The 21,785-nt window shown below is 37.3% G+C and overlaps 1 protein-coding gene across 2 annotated transcripts; it reads right to left on the reverse strand.

Moving 5' to 3' along the window:
* Positions 1-551: 551 nt before the first annotated feature.
* LACTB2 (lactamase beta 2) lies at positions 552-16,135 on the reverse strand. Of its 2 annotated transcripts, none has more exons than XM_053982586.1 (7): positions 15,919-16,135; positions 15,240-15,403; positions 13,793-13,916; positions 10,921-11,099; positions 6,791-6,939; positions 5,026-5,103; positions 552-2,719 (listed from the first exon to the last, which is right to left on the reverse strand). In XM_053982586.1, the coding sequence occupies exons 1-7, from the start codon at positions 16,038-16,040 to the stop codon at positions 2,645-2,647; spliced, it is 891 nt and encodes a 296-aa protein (XP_053838561.1). In that variant the 5' UTR covers positions 16,041-16,135; the 3' UTR covers positions 552-2,644. The 2 variants fall into 2 exon arrangements, with proteins under 2 accessions (XP_053838561.1, XP_053838552.1); XM_053982577.1 differs by having other exon boundaries at positions 5,022-5,103; positions 15,919-16,131.
* Between the last annotated feature and the right edge of the window lie 5,650 nt (positions 16,136-21,785).

A 21,785-nucleotide genomic window follows, 5' to 3' on the forward strand; every position in this document is an offset into this window, starting at 1 on the left:
CAAGATCATAGAGACTTCGGCAGGAAGCACATTATGACACCTGCAGTAACAAGACACAAACAGCTTTTTATTTGGGAATCTTTCCTGAATTTATGTGTCATCAAGCATGCTTAGAGAGAGAACCAAGAACAGTATTTTAAAACAAATATAAATAAGTAAATCAGCAAGGAACAGAATGGAAAACTTCAAAAAAGATGATATCTACCATCAAATGTCTAGGTCTTAAATGTAATAAAGGATGTTGCTTTTCAGGACAGGTTCTTGAAATTAGCTAGCAGAAAGGCTGGAAATATGGTTTGTGCTTCCTTCTGGCCCCAGCTGTTTAGAAAGTTATCCCAGTAACTGGTATTATTAGCCTTTCTAACCTATTAAGACAGAAGTAGCCCCCTCCCCTCTTTTTATTTGTAACCTTTAATGTATTCTCAACAGATGAATATCTTCATGTGAAAGGGCTAATCCTCCTTTTTGTACATACATGGCATATCTTACATTGTCACCTTTTAAAAATGAACACTGCATTTGACATGATAATCAACAAGGAGCCTTGAGACTTTTTCAAGATGCCATAGCCAAGTATCCTTTATTATATATGCATCTTAGTAACAGTGCAATTTCTGCTCTTAATATTCCAAAGACACCATACACAATCATTAATTACTTGTCTGGTTAAACAGCCTTTTTCCTTTTTTTTTTTTGAAGATGTCAGGCAGCACAGCAGAGAACATGGAGTTTTCTATTTGTATTCTCTTGCTTTCTTCACCACCTGCAAGTTCCAACAATTCTTTAAGTACATTCTAAAGCCATTTCCATGTATTTCAAAATTTATAGTAAAACAGAAGAAAATCATTAAGTGACATTAGATTTCTTCTTTAGCTCAGAAAAGTAATGAGACATCACCTCTTCATATCAGTTTCCTGCTGTCTTAGCATTCTCAGACCACATGACAGCAAACTGTCATTTCACTGATATTTCTGTTTTCTTGAAGCAAAACGACACCATTCAGAGCATATGGATTATCTTTTTATCTTTTTCAATAAAGCAGTGATAATTATGTTTTTATGCCTAACAGTAGAAAAGGTAACTATAAATTAATGGAATAGCTACAGGAAAACGAATTATTAATGGAAAGAAGTCCAATTGAAAAATGAGTAATTATTCCAAAAGGAATTGAAGAAAAAAAAAGTTTGTGGGAGGAAGGGATAAAAAGTGTCTGGAAAAATATAAGTAAATAGAAAATACAATAGGAAAGAAACCTAGCAGACCTGAGAAAGGCCTCAAAATGCCACTGTATAAAAAGTTAAAAGTGAGCATGTGTCATAATGTGGCCAAATTTCAGATCAGTGAAGCTTGAAAGAAGCATAATTTTTACAGAAAGTAATTATTCCCCTTCTTCGGGGGTCTGCCTACTACTTCAGAGCACCATTTCAGTTTTGGGTTGCTGTTCCAGTGAAGATTTTTGTGTTTTGGATCTGTCTCAGCTGATCAGAACAAATGCCATCAGCTTCATAAAACAATGTCAATTATTAAGATATGCCTTAAAGACCCAAACATATATGCATGCTTCACAAATGAGGGTACAGGATTGAATGGTCAAAGGTTTTCAAGGTCATATATTTGTCCTTGATATTTTCAAATATCTCAGATCTGCTTTTGTTTTTTAAGGCTGAATAATATTATAAGAAATGTATATATCACCAAATGTCTCACACTTTGAATAGACAAAGTAATGCAAATATTTATGTGCTATTCTGCAAGTCGGAGGTTCACAGAGAACTGAACTTGCAGTTTTAAATTAATCTCCAAACATAGTTTAATACACTGTACAATACCTTACAAACAAATACAACCTCTTAGTTAAAATATTTCTACTTTAAGTGGATTGACAGCAAAACTTCATATGGCATGTAACACATATCTCAATTTATACAGCTTTTTAATTAAATTCTTGCAGAATTTTACAAAGAATTTAAGAGTCTGCTCCAACTCTGTGCATTGACACTCGTTAGTTAAAATTAATGCATCCTTTGAATGAATTCCATAGAAATGGTGTTTCCACCAAAAAAACCAAAAGTCTAGAATTACTTCCAGTGTTTGTTAAAACATATGGCACTGAGCAACCAGCAAAGATGAGCACATTCAGCTAAATTAGAAAAGGAACATAAACCCCAGTATTACACCTGTTAGCAAAAATAACTTGGTTTTTTAATATGTACAGATAACTTATTAGAAAATTACGTTTTGAGAAACACAAGCAGGTGAAACCAGGTTTAGAATAACATATTTTCTGTTTTTTTTACTAGAGGTTTCTTCTATATAAGTGATATATTAAATTTATAATATTGCTTTAAGATACTATAATATTAAGTTTATAAGACCTTGCTATTTGTCTTTTGCATGATAAATGCAAAAATTATAAAACTCAGCACTTTATAACAAAGGCAGGATTCAATTCTTCACACTCATTCCTTTTTATTAACTCAGTACTTGCCAAGGTATTTTAAAATTCCAGTAGAGTAGAATGTGAAACATCAGTTAACTTACTGTAACATTGCTTTAAAATTGTCACCACTTTTTTTAAAACTAAGTAAAAATTAGTTTTTACTTTCCTCATTGTTATGATTTTTCATACAGCAACCATGAAGATTTAAATACATTCCTGAGCAATCTTGCCTAACTTATAAATTGTTTTTCCATCTGAAGTTGGGAGTTTCATCACGTACTGTTAAGAAAAAGACACCAAATTAGTCACAAATCAATACTTAGATTTTATTTGTAAACATTATCCCAAACTTAACATGTATATGTATGCCTACACATGACATTCATTATTAAAACTAATGAAATACTTTCCTTCATGCTAGTGTTCAGTTTTAATCAAAAGTGATAAACACCAACTATTTCACAATGTAACCGAGCAGTATAAAGAGTGATTAATAAAAAGGTCTTAATAATCCTCTAGTTATTTCAAGTTTGGTATATTAAACTTTCTAGATATTAAGAAATCTGAGGTAGCAGAGCACTTGTTGCATTTTCTGAGATTTATAACCTTTAGACGTAAAAAAGTCTGTGCTCCTAAATTAAGAATAGCCAAATTATTTTTATCTCTTCATCAGCTATGATGTGAAACAATGACGAAATTATTTATATCCAACCATGGGATAAAGCTTACACATGCACATTGTGCCACACTCCTGCTTACAAGACATTATTTTTGTCTTAAGTAACAAGAGCAACATTTGTGTTTGAATTAAGAGGCAGTGTCGCTCTCAACTGTAGTCATAATAGTTATGTACCGACAAAATCTGCAATCCCTAATATTGAGTGGATAATTAATGATTGCAGCAGGCAACATATGGCCATCATCTGCAGTGAGTAACTCACTTGTAAGGTTGTAATATGCCTGTCACATCCATTATTGATACTGACAAGATGTTCTTTTGGAAAAACATTTTGAGAAAATTAAACAAGACAGTGTTATGTCTACGGCTCAAGTCCTCCATAACGAGAACAAAACTTGAGATGCTGCAAGGTCTCAGAATATGTGGAAAGGGCATCAAAGGATATTAAAATCAAATGAGCAAGTACCACGAGTACACAAGCATTTGTATGCGACATGCTCAAAATCTACAGAATCAGTTTTCCTCAACAGATGCCCTTAATTTGAACTGAAAAATGGGCAAAGGTCACATAATGTTAAGCATTTACCATAGGTCTGGGCCTAAGCTTGTATTTAAAAATTCAGCAACCCCAAGTGTTCCAATGAGATTGCTTCTTGCTTTATCTGTGCCCACAAATTCAGGTTTAAAAAACAAAACAAACTTCAAAGGGCATATCTTGTGCTTCCAGGAAAGCAAGACACACATCTGAATCAAGGGCCTCCAACTGGAGTAGGAGATTCCCAAGAATTATTCTGACTAGCGTCTCCTCTAGTTATTTAACCTTTCTAATAATTTCAAGTATGTGCTCTCTCTTCAAAACTGAAATGTGATTTCTGAGAATGAAAAGGGTGGTTTTGAGAAAACAAACCCTTAAATCAGTAGCTCACTCAACCAAATTATTTCCTGGGCATTCAAGATGCAGACACTCTTGTAGGGAAGACTACCTTTAAAGAAAAAGTTAATTTATCTACTATTTGATCTCAACAGAAAATGCTGTTGCTTGAACTACTTTGAGAGTGAAAAGAAGAGATAAAGAGTCAACAGCACCTCATGCCCTTGATGAGTCTGGTGGCACAAAATTGGAGAAATGTATAGATCAAGGATGTATGTTAATAACCAAGAATTGAGATAATATTTAAAAGCTGCTGCAATAAGTACCATGCTAGCAAAGTTTCTATGGTATTCTGTACAAAATAAGCCCTGCAACAGCTGTAAATTCATGTGATTATTTACTTATAAATAGACAGTCCTGAGTGCAGTTATGTATTGTGCAGGAAGAAATATTTTCCTAAGCTTTGACTGAGTAATGCTTCCATATGCACATGCCATTACAGAAATAGTATAGTTCACCTTGTTCATTAAGAGTAAAGGCACAATGTAAAAGCAGTAAACTAAATATAGCAGCTCTACTTAGGCACTGTACTAATCAGAAATTATAAAAATTTACACTGCATGATTTTAACCATCTCTATAACACATACACACAATATTTAGTATGGGCACAAACTTATATGTAAACTCATAAAATGCATATGCATATTTAGGTATGAATTTCAGAAAATACAGGAAGATATAAATGCTGCCATTAGGAATGTATTCTATGGTATGTTTTAAATAAAAATTTAAAGGCATATGCATTGAAGTAATCTGAGCTCTAAGCACTCAAATACTTAGTAAAATATTTTCTAAAAGTTTGTGAATACTGTACAACCATTCTCTACATTACTCTACTTCAATTTGTATGATGGACAGCTAATGCAAAAAATTGCATTCCCCCCCCCCCCAGAAAATAATGCACTAAAATAACATGAGAAATAGTGCATAGAACATCAAAATGAAAATGACCCTCCTTCCACAACTTACACACTTTTCCTTCTTTTTCCAGCTTCTTCAAGTGGACTAGGAGGTTATGTTCTGCTGCTGGAAGTAAATTCTCAGGGATTTCCTAAGGGGAACAAAAAATATGCATTTTGTATTTAAATATGCATCAATTATTTTTTTCAATATATGGAACCCATGGTTTATTACCACAGATTTTCCTCTTCTGAATTGGTATGGGAACATTCAGTTAGTTAGGTTAGCAAATCAATTTTACACTGGTTAAATGCGCAGGCCAACAACACATTTTTGTTTACTTTGCTCGGTTTTTTGCATTATCTATTTGTATGATGAAAACTTTGGCCAGCTTTAAGAAGACTCCTCCTCTGGGCTCGGTCTGCCCTGGGTTGTCAGTGTAGCTGAATATTTTTAAAGACAAATTTATAATGCATTTCTCCATAGATAACTATCTGTTCTATTCCATGACAACATTTGTATAGGTTTAAATATCCAGTAGCAATTAGTATCTGTAAATGAGTAAACAATAAAAATATGTAACAGCTTCAGGAGGACAAAATATTTCTTACAATTCTTCAATGCTCATTATGTAAAAAGCAGTAACACGTGTTGCCCAGAAAAGCTGTGGATGTCCCATCCCTAAGGAGGGTTCAAGGACAAGGTGGATGGGGCAACCTGGTTTTGTGGAAGGGCATGGCAGGGGGGATGGAAATTGCTGACTTTAAAGTCCCTTCTAACCCATACCGTTCTATGATTGTATGATGACTGCTCAAAATCCTGCTCTCCAGCTCTATCATCTAAAGGTAAAGCTCTTTTTTTCCTTTTTGAAAATTAAAAAGTTCTTCAAATAATATGTATAGTACGAAAAGTCACTAGAAAACTAGTTAAATAAATTGTGAACCTTGAGAATATTTTGAAAGCATATACATTTCTTTGTACTGGAAAAATTATATAGGCGGGACAAGTGGTTTGTGATTTACAGAAACACGAGAATGGCTCTATACTTAAAACCTAGTTCACCAGGCAGAACTGCAGAAGCCGAATGGCCATAGGTAATGGTACATCAGCACTGCAAAACGTTCATGGTGATGTAGGCATTCTTTTGGAAATTGCGTAGCAGCAGAACCAGGAAAAATGAGCCCTGAAGCTGTTACTGACCTGTTCACAAGCCACAGCCATTGGCAACTCTGACATCTTCCTCCACAGCAGAAATACTGTATCTCTTATCTCTGCTTGTTAGGAGAGCAACCCCCCACCGCAGGGAAAAACTGAAGAGGTTACATGAAGGATGATGAAGTAGCAAGAAAGTACTGTTACACCAGTCTAAAGACACATGCAAGCCATCCAACATCTGAGCTGCATTATCTTTCTCTGTCCTGTGGAACTGCAGTCCACTGGTAACCTCCTGCAGACTAATAAATCAAGAACTCAAAGTTTTCAACCATTCTTCAGGAGAACACACTTTGGGAAATCCACAACTAACAGTCATGTAATACTTTTCATTTTGAACCAAGCACTACAATTTAATTTTTGCTTAGTCTTATGAAACTGTGCCTAAGACCTGGATAGTTAAATAAGTTTGTAAGAATCATGTGGGCCTCACCTCAATTAAGTGCTTAAACAAGACAATTTAAAGGCACAGTCATAATTGAACCCTGAACAGGCAGAAATATTTTTTATCTCTTTCAAAGAGCTACCATAATGTTCATTCAAAGACCAACACTGTTACATACAAGTTTTATGAACCTAACCTCAATTTTCTTTAGTTTGATCTAAAACTTTTGACCAACAATTACCTTGTATACCATCTTTACAAGCTCTGAAGATGTATATGATTTCCCAGTATTCTTCTGGAAAACATTTATAATTTGCTGTTCACGTGCAAGTCGGTGAGAAATGTAGTTTTGGATTCTAGTATTTGCATCACGTACTACTGGGCCATGACCTAAAAATCAAAACACATGTACCAGATCACTATTACTTACATTTGTAATTAAGTACACTATTGAATAATTGAAACATTCTTATGTAAACTCTAGTAGATTTAAAACTCATGAGAAAAAGGTTTGAATGTCTGTATTACAGTCTGCATCTGCAAAGCATTAAGATGGAAAGGAAAAACTAGGATATTAGAAGTCTGAACAGGGAAAAGGGAATACTTCAGATGGAATAAGGAAAGCAAGGGAAGACTACTTTAGGCCATTAGAAAAAAGGAAAGAGTTCACTGCTGAACAGATTTAAAAGATGAGATTCAGATTACTGTATTATCTCCGTTTTCCTGTCTTCCTCTCCCCAAAGGATATTGACACTAATGATTCAAACTGATACTGGCCTTTGAACAATAATGGCTGATGCAAAGGACTCAGGTACTACTGTCCTGTTGGGGCAAACACCAAGGTGACATCTTCAATTGTGACAAATCTTCAAATCTGATTCACATACTGTATTTTCTGCCTTTAAAAACACTGTCGTGAGTATGATAAGAAAAATTAATAGGAAACAAATAAGAGAGGCAGTCGGAACGTGTCAGGGCAGGAAAAATGGAAGGCACAGGGAAAGTTATAGGTGGATCATTTTATGTCTGGCTGGTTAAAAAGCAAAACAAATTGTTTCCTGAACTGACAGTGGCAGATCAGAAATGGTCAACTTACTTAAAGGTCTTTGAATCACATTATGAAACACCTTAACTGCTAAAGCACTAACCTTTATGAAAAATCAAATACTGTCTCACGGTACATTAAAATGACAGAAAATATTGTTCAGCCATGAGAGCTACATGCATAAAAATTCAACTTATTGTGTTACTTATTGTGTTTGTTGCACAAACATTCATCACTTGCTTTTTATAGCAAGGTTTCCTATTTCTTCACCTGTACAACTCACCTGAAGTAGCAGCAGCAACTTCCAGCTCTGCCCTCTGAGTGCAAACTCTAAGTAATTTATAAAATTAGTAGGACAGAAACTACTGTAAAAAACTATAGCTTTCTTTTAGAAGTTATTTGGTATCATCAAAATCAGTTTCTTTTGAGGTTCTCTAACTATTAAAAAAATCACCGTAATCTTTACTTGTACTTTTGGGTTTACGGATTAAATGGGTTTTTAATTTTTAAGCTTTTAAAATCAAAGCTTATTTTGCCTGATGACAGGCAGCTTATAGAAAAAGAGCAACTGATTTTTCATGTTTTGAACTAAAGTGTCAAAGGAATCTATCCTTCTGTAAGTCAAAATATTTATACATCTCAGCTTGAACACTCCAGCATGTTTGAATTTACTAAGTATACATTGAAACTTACCTTGTTTAAGTATTATAAATACAAGATATCTAATGTGTAAACATAAAGCTATACTAGCATATGCATTTATATTTAATGATTTCAAACATATTTAATATGAAGCTATTTTTCCTTATAAAATAAATTACAAGTGTAACAGTATCTCTACTGTTACCATTTATACACCCAAAACTTAAAAAACTTTTTAGAAAAAACACAGTAAGATCTACAAAGCAGAGACTGTAATCTTAACTGTCCATTCTCTTGCATTCTCTCATGACAGAAGTCTCACTGAAGTAATCAAAATTAAGGGTTGTACATGGAATCTCTAGGCATTCTTAAAACCTGTCCCTACTCTTCCAAGTGATTTAATTGACTTGGACTACAAGACCAATGTCAGAACCTGAACTGGAACCCACATTTTGTAAAGTTAAAGGGACTACATATCCATTACATCATCTGATCCATAGCTGTTGTGTATGCATATACGTACATTAAAATGATCTCAGAAAGCTTGGAACTAAACCCAGATGTGGAACTTTCCCATCCATCATTTTTCAGTAACAGCAGTAGAGTTATTTATTTATTAACTGTAATAAATGGATTAATATCTGAATAAAAGTAGAATGTTTCTGAGTATATGAAAAGCACTCTCAAAATATGACCGTCTTTCCTTGAACTCAGCTTTAATTTCAGACAGATACATATTATTTCCTCATAACACATTGTGAAGTTCTCTAAATTACAGTACAAAGGACAGAAGTGAAGAGAACAATTGGCTCATGAAATCTTCCACAAATTCCTAATTCTGGTACCATTTTTTTCTGTATTTCCAAGGAAAATCGTTTATTATTACAGGATGGGGAGCCCTCTGCTGACTAAAATGCCCTTTTCTTGTCCCAAGGATTCTCATCAAATATTATCTGTAATTAGATATGCTGAGTATTGTGCCTGAGTCATTCCCATATTAAGTCAAAAAAGAAACACAGAAGGGAAAGGATTGACAAAATTCACCTACTCTCAGGTAGTCAGCAGTCAGTTTGTTAAAAAAATTTGTGCAATTCTGAGGTTACGACATGAGTGCTAAAGCATTGGTGGAGGAACCGGTTCAAGAATTATGAAGACCTAATACTGCAGTACAGAGTGATTGGCTTATATAGAACATATTGGTAAAGCAAACTACTTCTGCTGTAGTTACACCCAACAGTATCACCAATTGTTCTGATTGGGCAATAGCACTTTTTGCATGACTGCACGTACATTTTGTGGCGCATGGATGAATAGTTCCAAACCTCCAAATCTCAATACTTAGCTATCATCACTGAAAATGCACAATGTCAGATCGGCTTCCTAATTCCAAGTCCAGTAAGAACACAATTAAAACAGCAGCAAACACTTACAAATAAAGAGCACAGATGTTCAGCCTTGGTGAATATGTAATCTAGATACAAAATCATTAAGAACAGAGTGAAATACAACAGATACATTTGATAAACCAAACAGAATTGGACATATATGGGGTTTTGGAAGGCAGAAATTCAGTTAGAGGAACAGACTGCATTTTGCAGGTATTAAGAAAGAAAGAAAGTAAGTAAAACATTTGGTTGAGGTTTTGGAGGCTAAACAATTGTTAGTTTTAATGGTTACTTAAGTCAGTTAAGTCAATAAATATGACCAAGTCACTATTCTGTCTACATCAACCTCCACATCTATGGAATATGTAAGAATGTTTTTCTTAAACAGCATTTTTATGCCGAGATCTTAAAGGACACATACTTCAAAAGAAGGCTATTTTAAGAGTGAACACAAGAGAGTAGGCTAAACATAGATGGCTAATGGAAAAAGGCACAACTGAGAACGTAGATACAGTAGCTTGGAATGACAAGTTGAAGATGAAACAGAAAAAGTCAGAAAAAATCCTGAAATGTAGCTCTGAAAAAGCAAATGAGGAGCTTAAACTGTAGTTACATAATGAATTCTTAAAATGTAGTCTTGTCAAACAGACATGTGGTATATATGAAAAGTAAATGCATTCCCAAGGTTTGAAGGGGAGAGAGAGAGAAAAGAACTAAAGGAAATTCATAGACTGAATGAATAGGCAACTTATTTTTAGAACATTTTTGGCCTCCTAGCTCTTGTTCAAATTGAACCTAAATCATTAACTAAGATTACCACTTTACAGTTCTACAGCTTTCCAAGACAAATTTGTGATTAATCTGTATTGCAAAGGACACGCAACTCTCTCAACATTTAGGTTACTCACGTTGACAGTGTATGTATGTGGGGATGAAAAGGAATGAAACAACAATTAATATTTTTTTCTTCCAGGATAACATTCAAGGACAGGGATAGAGTAATGTAAGAAAATTAAATCTGCTGTATGATTCCAAGAGTGAAAGACTTTGGCCCCTGGAGTCTTTAGGCACAGAAAGACAAGACCCACCCTGAAATGGAGAAATTTAAGAAAGGAAAGATACCTATCACTGAAAATGTTTTGCAAACCACCATGACAAAGTCAGCTTAGCTTACTGCTTATTAAATTGAATTTTTACATCAGGAATGATGTTTGATTGTAATAATAGTTATCAAATTCTTAGAGGAGATATTTAAAAATTACACAGTAAAAGAGAGCAGTTAAAACCAAAACCACTTACCTGGATAAATCAAATCTGGTTTCATTTCTAACAACTTTTTCAAAGTTTTCATGTAATCAGATAGGTCTTCTATTACTGTTGTTCCTTCCCCTAAAATACAGTCACCAGAAAATATAGCATTTTCTTCTTCTAGATGTAAAATCATATGATCATCAGTGTGTCCTGGTGTATATAAAACTCTGTTTAAAGAGCAAAAAAGCATATGTTTTTCATATATATATACACTTCATTTTTGAAGCCAGAAAAAATGATGGTAAAATAATACACTTGCAAAGCAGCCCATAACAAGAACCAGAAAAAACTGACCAAAAAAGGCTGAAAAGTTGATATAAACAGGTATCACTTTGCCTAATCCCAATCAATTTTCTTATACCATCCAGAGAACACCAATCATCTCTAGCATGCTTTTACTTACATGACACACTGTATGTGCATTAATACAAGTGCATTAAAGGAGCTGACTAGCCATGCAGAATTTCTATTACAGAGGGCATTATTCTGAAGCTTTAAAAAATAAGATTGACATGTTATTTCCAGATTGAAACACTTGAAGTTCTTGACGTACACACTGTACTTTGGAAGGAGGGTAAGGACGATAGCTATTCTTTTAGAAATTAACTACAAACTTCTGAACCTGACCCAGATAAAGTTCAGTCTCCAAAAATTTATTTTTCCCTGCAGCTCTTTCAGCTGTTCTATGTGCAGGTCATTAAACACCTGCATGGTAAGGATTAGGAACCCACAGCTTGCACAAGCAGTGTTATTAGCATGCAGCAAAGGAGCAGTGGGTATGTATACAGTATATGGTAACCTGAGCTGCCAAGGAGCTGTACTGGGGTGTCCTTTCATGATGATTTCTGAAAAGTAGAAGGATCTTATGCCGAGGCTGATGCAGACTGAAAGTAACACAACTCCAACCAGCATCACTGATAATATCCATTAGAATCTTCTTGTTAATGGCAGATGCATCAAAGCAGTGATCAGGAAGTGACAGAGCTGGTGCCAAGTGTGGTGTACAGGGCAAGGCTAAACAGCTCCCAGCCGTGCTGAAGCAGGGCTGGGAGACCTCAAGTGCAGCATAATCTGATGCAATGACTTCCAGCTTCTACTGAATACTGAGCTCAGCAGAAAGCAGGTGAGCCATCTCCTTGTGGAGGCAACATCAAAATCAAGTTGATGGGCTCACCTTTGGGACATGGATCCTTCAGTTCTTGATGAAATTTCACCAGGAAGCCAAACCACTAACATGAAAAAATAGCAGAAAGACAACGCCAGACACTGTGTAGACAGGTGCTGCCAGCATGTCTTGCCCCCTGCTGTGGCACACCTTGAGAACCTGATGGCTGCTAACTAAAATTTAACATGCAGATACTGCTGTTTTGGAACCAGTGGTGGGTCTAGGAGTATCCTTGAAGTGGTTACTGAATTAACCCAGGTGAGAATGCCTGCTTTTAACCAACCATAAAGTTTGGCTGCATCACTCCTGTTACAATTCACCCGTAGGGGTTGTGACATTTGTTACAAATTCTCTTCAGGATCAATAAGGACACCAGACTATGTGTCTGGGAACGCCCATGCTTTCTGGTATAAACTAGGCCACTATTTGGCCTCAGAAGTGCTAGCTAAGAAGCCCTTCACTTTGAGGACACACTTCAACAAGCTCCCAATCGTCACAATAAACTTCTCCCAGGTGTTGGCTACAAGCCCTGTATTTTTACAACACCCTTTAAGAAGCTCTCAACTCCCACACCAGCACAGCCAGCCTGTTTGAACCCTCCAGGCACCAAGCTGAGGTGGGAAACTGGTGAAGGCACCATGAATCTGAAGGTGGAAAAGGAAGCTGGCTCAGGACCGTGCTGTCCCACCTCCAAGGGCCTCTCCCTGCCAATCACAATTTCCCTGTCGCAAGTCAGAATGTCTGAGACAAAACATGCCTATGCCCGGTCCTCCACAAACTTCAAAACGTGCTAATCTTTGACTGACTTGGATTGAAATGAAAAAAATTATTTTCCATCTCCTAAGTTTTGTCCAAACACGGGCCACTTAGGGTAGTGAAAGGTCTTCAGTATGCAATATAAGATGCTTTTTCTTCTATTTTTACATGAATAAAATAAAATGCTTTTTGACAAAACACATCCCTTTTCTTTTTAAATGTTTTTTCCCTTGCAATCAACCAAGTGACATAGTCTACAAGTGGAATACAGCTCCCATCTAAAATGAAGAAAATAAGCAAACTTCATCCTTGTAAGAATAATGCCTTGTTAAAGAAAGGAGTCTTGAAAACAGAATGGTCAGACCTTTTTATTGTGTGTGTGCCTCCACGAGGCACATTAGCTTTCTGTTTCACACTCATTCAGACTAACATTATAGGTAGTACGCATCACGGAAAGAAGTCCTCCAAAACTGGCATCCTACAAGAACCTCATAGGTTCAAGGTCTAAAATGTAACATTTTAAGTATTAAATGTTTTAGAGTCTCCTAGGGAAATATTTTTCAAGTAAAAAGAAAGGCATGCTAATAATCCAGCCAGACTACTAAAGACTTCCACAATTTTAATAGTAACTAATTATGTAAAAGTGATAACAAAGTATGCAAAATCCTATTTGATTTCCCTGGAGAAAGTGTTTTTCTAGGGAAATACTGTTAATTTCTCTGCTGAGTCTAAAGACTAAATCCAAAGGCTAATTTCTGATAATTCTCATTCATAAAAACAACGTCTTTGTATTAACATATCCTGCTGGATCACGATAGGAAGACTACATGCATAAGTGCTGAAAAGATTAGATGTATGCATTGGCAATCATTAAGAATTAGGATGCATGTACAAATCAGAATTCTGAACAAAAAAGAACTTGAAGAAATTCATGATTACCTGAGTGTGGCTCCCTCTGTCTCTATCATATCTCCATCTTTAAGATAAAAATATTTATGTCCTCCTTCTATTGTTTCTTCACAGTGAGGGACACGAGGGAGCTTACATATGCGATAGTTTGAGTCTAATATTTAAGGAAAGCAAAGACAACGATGGTTTGAATTTGTCGTTAACAAGGTAATTCCACAGACAGGTTACTTTTTGAATAAGTACTATTAATTATCATACAGTATGAATACAAAACTAGAAACAACAAATTCTGTAAATTATTATATTTATATTTGTAGGGCAGCCTTATTCCAGAGCCAAAACCACTAAACAGTGAAAGCCACTGATTCTGAATACAGCACTCTGTACCAGTGAAAAATTTGAAGTTGGAAAAAAACCACAAATGAAATTAATAAAGATCAGTAATATTATATTTTACAAATGTTCCTTCTTGACTCATGAGCCAATTCCCCCAAGTTTTTACAATGCCACTAAGATTTCTGCCCTCACATTTTACTTTATGATTCACAGAAGCATCACTCAACATTTGTCTAAAATTGGATGAAGACTTTTTGACCTGCAACTTCTCTCAACTTTTATCATTCTGAACAGTGCACAAAATGCAAACACCTTGGGTGGAACAGCTATAGATAGCAACTCAGAAAGGCATTCATATCCCTTGCTAGTTTTCACAACCACATTGATAGGCTGGCTAGCCCAAAATCCTCACAAAGACACCGATGTACCCATGTCTCCAGGACACCAATTGTTTTCAGTAGTGCCAGGGCTTCGTTGCAGATAAGCACCTGGCAACTTTACAAAATTAAGCCTGTGACAAAGCTCGTGACAAAGTCCAACAATGTTAAGAATTACCACATTATCCATCCCGCTTATTCTCTTCTCAGATACCAACACAGAAATGTCTCTTACTGCTTGTCAACATGAAATACACATTTTTTAGATCAGACTTTACTTGCACACTGCCCTACTGCTTTTCCCTCATGCTCTGAGGCTTATGAATTTGTCAGCAACTACTAATGGGCTCCTGTAAGGAATCCCAAAGTTATGCACATTTCTTTTTCAAAATTCAAGCAATTTGTTTTTACAAAAGTGAAAATAACAATAAACTTATCATTGCTGTCCAAGTAAAACAGAATCAGTTTTTCACGTTTTTATCACATCTCTTAGTACCATGCTGATAATAACCTATGTTTTCATTATTTACACATAAGTAGAATTCACTACGATAGTATGCACAGGTATCGAAGAAAACCTGTAGTACTACAACTATTAAATTCAGATTATTCATTGCTCTCAATCTATACACTGCAGCAGGATCATGAAATTGCACGTAGTTTATACAGAATAATAATCCAGTTGATTTGCACAGACGCATTCAGTTAATGCTTTTCTTGCCATGTGCTTAACATTTTCAGCAATATCTGAAATCTCTGCCTACCACTCGGAATGCTTTTGCAGATATCAGGTATTCCACCAGTATGATCACGATGCCAGTGTGTCACTAAAATTTCTTGAATGGCGATGTTGAACTCTGACAGTGCCTGCTTTAAACAGCTGATATATTCAGGAATATCTGGCTCTCCAGTGTCAATAAGGACTCTTCTACACACGGACCACAAAAAAGGGAGGGAGAGACACACACCAGAAAATAAAGAGTGTTCACATGACAGCCAAGTAATATTAATAAAACAAGCCGACAGATAGAAATTTAGCAATAATGGATATCTCCATAGCCAGATGCCACCTGACATTCCAGTCCTGCAGCATAACAATTTAAAAAGTGGGGTAATAACGTAGGCCACACATTTACAACTCCGCAACAAGTGGCAGAAATCACCGCGGCCTGAGGCACACGCCTGCGTCCCTCACTGAATTCCCGGCCTCGGCTCAAGGGTCGCTCGGACGAGGCTCCATGTCCCACCCGCCCAAGCCGCCTCCGGGCACTAGCTCCTCAAATTTAACGCTGTCCTTTCCTCTCTTCAGCGCTGACTAAGGGATTTGGGAACAGGCCGGTAGCGGCCTCTCGAGCTGAAGGCAGCACAGGGTCCGCAAGCGGGCCCGGGGCAGCGGAGCCCGGTCCGCCGTGCCCCGCCCCGTTCTCCGAGCAGGGTGGGTACCTGTGCCCGGAGCCCACCAGGTAGGTGTTGGTGCCCTGCAGGGTCATGGGCCCCGGGTTGCAGCCCAGCACTCGCACCACCCGCGACGAGAGCCGCTCGATGCGCGGCAGCAGCGACACCATCTCTGCAGCGAACGCCCCCGAAGCCCCGGCTCCGCTCCCCTCTCGCCGCCGCAGGCCGGCCGGGCGGAAGCCTCTATGGCCGTGCTCGGCCTCCCGGGGCGCGGCCGCGGCGCCTCCCGCCCGCCCCTGGGGCGGCTCCTTCCGTTCTGCAGTGGGGCTGGGCGGGGCGGGTGTGCGGCTAAAACCCGCTCTGCGCGGTACACGGTGTCGTGGTCCAATCCGATAAAGTTCTCCTGCGTGGAGGAGGCCGGTTCTCGGTGGACTTCAGTTTTCCGTGCCTCGCTGCTGCCCGGTGAGAGGCATGTCCGTGCTTTGCCGGCTTTTTCCAGAGAAATTTGTTGTAAGAGTCAAATGCACCTTTTCTGTGCCCAGGAACACGCCTACTTACATTGGATGTAGGAACTGCGTATGCTCCCGCACGGCATATAGGAGCTACCTAGGATTCAGCATTTTAAATAAAATTGGAGAGTTGCTGGAGAGTGTCTAGCATAGGGCCACGAAGGTGATGAAGGGACTGGAGCATCTCTTATGTGAGGAAAAGCTGAGAGAACTGGGACTGTCCAGCCTGGGGAAGAACAGGCTCAGGAAAATCTAATCGTGTGTAAAAACCAGAAAAGAGGATGCCCAGGCTCTGTCACAGGGCAATTGCATCAGGTCCTGTCATGGTGCCCAGTGCCAGCACCAGAGGCAATGGGCACAAACTAGAACACAGGATGTTCACTCTGAGCATCAGGAAACACTTTTTCACTGTGTGGGTGACCGAGAGCTGGCACAGGGGGCCCAGGGAGGTTGTGGATTTGTATCCTTGGTGATACTCAAAACTCATCTGGACACGGTCCTGGGCATCTGGCTCTAGGTGGCCCTGCTTGAGCTGGGGCTTCAAACATGAACTCCAGTGGTCCCTCCCCAGCTCAGCCATTCTGTGATTTTGTGAAATTGTGTCCCTGTCATCCACGTAGAAAGAATGTGTTTGCAAGCAGCATTCATTGTAGATCCTGCAAGGTGCTGAGATTTCCCTGTTTGGCTCTGCAGCATCCCCTCTGAAACCCCTGATTAATTGCCTTTCAAGTGACATTGTTAAAGAAAATAGGGCAGACTTGTTCTCTCCTTAAACTACATGTAAATGAAGAATAAACATAAAAATAAAAGAAGGCAATATTACTGTGGGTAACTTTGCTAATAGTAGGATTTCAAATATTATCTGATTGTTTTATACTTATATAAAATCTCATATGGTACCTCTTATAAGGTGATCACAGCAATACAAAGCCATAGCCAGAAACTGTACCACTGATGCTGATAATCCCTATACTTAGGCCTTCAACCAATTTCCTTGATTTATCTGAAAAATCTTTACTTATTTGAGATACCCATTTACTTATTTCAGATATAAAACCACTACATTTATTTTTTTTTTTTCATGCTTATTAAAGCATGAGCTACAGACAACAGAAGGGATGTTTCAGGTCAAAGGAAAGAAGCTTTTATGTGTGCAGATATGTTGTTGAAATAATCAAGAAAACCTCATACACAGTATTCTCATCTCTCCCCCTATCATTTGCCTGTATATGCTCTTTTGTAAGAAACTGTGACTAGACCTGAATTTACCTAATCCTGAGGTACCCTCTTATGCTATTTTTGTAGCATGTTTTAAAGCTATTGGTACATTCAACCCATTTTCAGTCTTCAGGTAAAGTTTAGTTTAGTCATTAGAAAAAGCTACTACCTAAACCAAGTTGTATATTTAAATGGTTTTCTATTTTTTAAGAAAATTCTGAATGTTTTGAGAGGATTTCCAAAATTATATTGTTTTATATGTAATTGATAACTCAGGTGGCGTTATTTTTAACATCACAAGACTTTTTTTTTTTTTTTTTTACCCCTCTCAAATTAAAAATTGTTTGGGGAGCTATAGACTTGTTCTCCGGGAAATACTTGTTACTACTCTTGCTGTCCTGTAGTAAAATCATTTCCTCATGTTAGGAAGGAGCTGTGAATTTGTTTCATCTGTAGGTGGCAGCAATGATGCCTTTGGAGAACGAAGTTCAGGTTCTTTTATCATCTCCATTTCCTGCAAAATCCCATCTGTTTAAAAAATCTCTTATAATACAGAGGTTAATAGGCATGGAGTGAAAGTCCTGCTATTATGCTCTGATGTGATACAGGAAAAGATTAATGTATACCCTCAAGTTCTTTCGGTTCTCTGACTGTTTTACATTGTTAAATTTTTGAGGGGAGAAAATGTTCTGAAGCAGGTAAGCTACCAGTAAAAAAGCCAAAACCAGCTGTGCTTCCTAAATAATAAATAAATAAACCTAAAATTAGATTGTTTGTGATATACAATGATTAATTTTGTAACAACTAAGAGGTAGAGAAGACACAGACTGTTATTTCTGAAAATCCATCAAGGTTCGAATTTTTAGCACTCAAGAAATCTTTGAGTATTGGCACTTGGCTTTTTTTTTCACATTTTAAGTGTAAATGTTGAGGACGAACGCCTCTCCACTGTGGCTGTGTAATGGCTTAATGGAATAGCACAAGCATGTAATTCTGCAATAATTAGTCATAATCAATTGAATAGCAGATAGAAAATGTCTTGAGAGACTTATCTTCATAGCCATTGGCACATGAATATCTCGAGATGATTTTTTACTTACAGAATTTTCCTTTCTGTTTCATTATATTTTTATTCTTTTTATCTGGTACAGAGATAAGTAAAAAGACCTTAAACCAAAAAGAAGTGAAGCAGATTTTGCAAAGAGAAAGGCCATGGGCTGCAAGATTCCTGCATGGAGGGGCAGCACTGTGTAGAAAATGTGAAACAGTCAGATCAGCAGGATTGTGGGAGATGATTTGGGGGGGATGATGAAGGGCCTGGGACATTTCCATAATAAGGAAAGGCTGAAAGAGCTGGTACTGTTCTGTGTGGAGAAAAGAAGCCTGAGCAATGCCTATAAATACTTTAAGGGTCCTTCCTGCCACATTTGGAAGCAAATAAAAGGATATATTCTGAATACCATAGGAGATTTGTCACAATTTAGAATTGTGCTTGCTTTGATGCCAAGTCTAACCAGAAAACAAGTGAATCATCCAGCCAGTAATTTATCTTGTGGGTTGCTTGATTTACACTCCAAGAATCTGGCACACAAACTTTGCCCCTCCCTCTGTGCCATAGAGTTTTGTAATTTTTTTTTTTATTATAACAAAGGTCATAGCAGTGAGTTTGTGATTTGGCTGACTTAATGGTCTTTCAAGCACTGCAAGGACTGTTTAGGACTAGGATGTTTCTAAAGTGTAAGGGAGAAGCAGGAAGGCACACAAAAAAAGACAAGGGTTGATATCCTGTTTGTTATGAAGACACTGAGGATTATACCTCCTGTCCTAAGAGCTAGAAAAGCTACAGGCTGAGGGTGAGCATCATCCTGTGCAGCACATCACAGAGGCGGACTCACACCTGTGTTTTGTACCCTGCAGCAGTTTTAAACATGCATAAAAATTTCATGTTGAGTAACAACAGCTCAGCTGGAGCAGACTCTTGCAAACACCTGTAGTTTTACTAGAGGAAAACAATTTTAATCACCTGTCCTTGGCTACATGCAGTCTCTTCATGCATCATTGCACAGAAGGGATTTTTTTTTTTTTTGAAGTGCATTGTACTACAGTTTTTAATTATAGCCAAAAAGATTGTTCTTTTTGTATAAATCTTTGGGATATATACATGGGTGTACATATAATGAATATATACATATAAGCAAACATATGCATATAATCACACAGACATACACTTGTGTTTCCAGAAATATCTATTGACTTTTTCTCAACAGGTCTAATGAACTAAAGTCTAAATTTGAAAAAGAATACACAGATACAGAAACATACAGGGGCAAAGTGGTACCTTTTTTATTTTACTTCAAGGAAGTAAATTGTTAAATGATTTTATTGAAAATAAATTTATAATCTGTTAAACTTAGTATATATTATTAACAGGGACTTCTATGCAAAATTTTTAGAATACAATTTTTATAATACCATCATAAGAAGGACAGATAGCAAATCATTAACTGTGTCACATGGTTTCCAAATGATTTGAGTTTCACTTTGTGTTATATCAGTAAGCCCTTTAATTTCCTTGGATTGCAAGGAAAGCAATGAATATGGAAATCTACAGTTTTTGAAGTGAAAAAGACCTCTATCCATGGCCAGTATTAAGGTAACTGCATTTTAAAATAGAATTCTAAATATGTAGTGAGAACTGAAGCTTTATAATCCAATTTTATTGTTTCTGTTTTATCAGAAAATGATTCTGTATCACAAATTGATTCAGTATGTTAGTTTTTAGAAGGGGCTTATATTTATGTTGGCTGACAGTTTACTCTTCCTGACCCTGTTGTGTTAGATATCATGTGTTTAATAAGACTGGGGACAATTTAATTCTGATTGATACAAGACACTCTCTCCTGTAGCTCTTAATTGTAAGCCCAACTGATACTGAGACCATGGTGCTCTTTGGAGTACTATCATGCATAAAATTTAGGGCTATCAAAGGCTGGGATCTTCAACATGTGCACCTGTGTGCAGGTGTTGGTGCTTGGATTTGGAATTAAGGCAATGGACATTTGTAATAACAGATTTGTGAGTCTCAGGCAGAATTTTTTTTAGGTTGCCATGAGCAAAATATAAACCTTGTGTCTTGTCAGCTGTTCCAAGGCTCTTTCAGGACTGGAATCCATATTCAAAACAATTGTGAGACAGTGAGCAAGCTGACATGATTGATAATGTGGGGCTCTTCATTTATCTCAGCTAACCTGATGGCTTCAAATAACATCAAGATGTTCAGACAGGTCTGCAGACTGCTGACATGACAGTAGTTTGGACAGTAGGCTTGTCAGGAGTAGAAATCCCCTGGCTCACAGCTTCTCTTCATGCTGTTATTTCAGAGGAGTCTGCCTGTAAAACTTCCTTTCTCCTGTTCCACTTTGTGAAGTACTCATATACAAAAAGGATAGGGATGTAAAGAGGGAGGAATCCTTTTGTGCTCATTTCAGGTGCAAGATCAGAGGCTACTCCTTGCCACTTGAATGTCTGTTACAGTATTAGTCATTAAATGTGAACCTTGGTATCTTGCCTGATATGGCCATAAATTGTCCTCCAAAGGACTTTCTGTTTGAATCTAGTTATTGACTTACCTGTTAATGTTGTGCTTCCTGTAACAGTCAAACAGTGAACTTTCTGGATTTGTTTTGTTTTGTTTAATGTTTGCTTTTGGTTTTAAATCTGTTCTAAAAACCATAGATACAGCTTGACAAAGGTGGTACTCAAGTTGCAGAATGACATGCTGTTATATAGAGTAAATACTGTTTCCTTTGGAATTTTCTTGAATGAATCCTAGTAAGAAACTCTTAAGTTGGTTCATACACAAATTTTCTGACATAAAAAATTCAGTCACAAACCAATTGGCATTGGAAGGGACCTCTGAAGATCTTCTGATCCAAACCCCCTGCTAAAGCAGGTTCTGCAACAGGTTGCACAGGATTCCATCCAGGCAGGTTTTGAATATCTCCAGAGAAGGAGATTCCACAACTGGGCTGCCTGTTCCAGTGTTTTGTCACCCTCAAAGTAAAGTTTTTTCTCATATTCAGATGGAGCTCCCTGTGTTTAAGTTTGTGCCCATTGCCTGTTGTCCTTTTGCTGGGCATCACTGAAAAGAGTCTGGCCCCATTTTCTTGACACCTGGCCTTAAGATAT

Source organism: Vidua macroura, chromosome 1 (assembly GCF_024509145.1).
Source record: "Vidua macroura isolate BioBank_ID:100142 chromosome 1, ASM2450914v1, whole genome shotgun sequence".
Taxonomy (NCBI): Eukaryota; Metazoa; Chordata; class Aves; order Passeriformes; family Viduidae; genus Vidua; species Vidua macroura.

Bases quoted from the DNA above. Each gene is read 5' to 3' on its own strand.
- LACTB2 (XM_053982586.1), bottom strand. From the start codon at position 16,040: ATGGTGTCGCTGCTGCCGCGCATCGAGCGGCTCTCGTCGCGGGTGGTG. The intron at 15,404-15,918 runs GTACCCACCCTG...GTCCGTGTGTAG, and splicing joins CTGGTGGGCTCCGGGCACAG to AAGAGTCCTTATTGACACTG. The intron at 5,104-6,790 runs GTAATTGTTGGT...TGTTCCCCTTAG, and splicing joins TTGTAAAGATGGTATACAAG to GAAATCCCTGAGAATTTACT.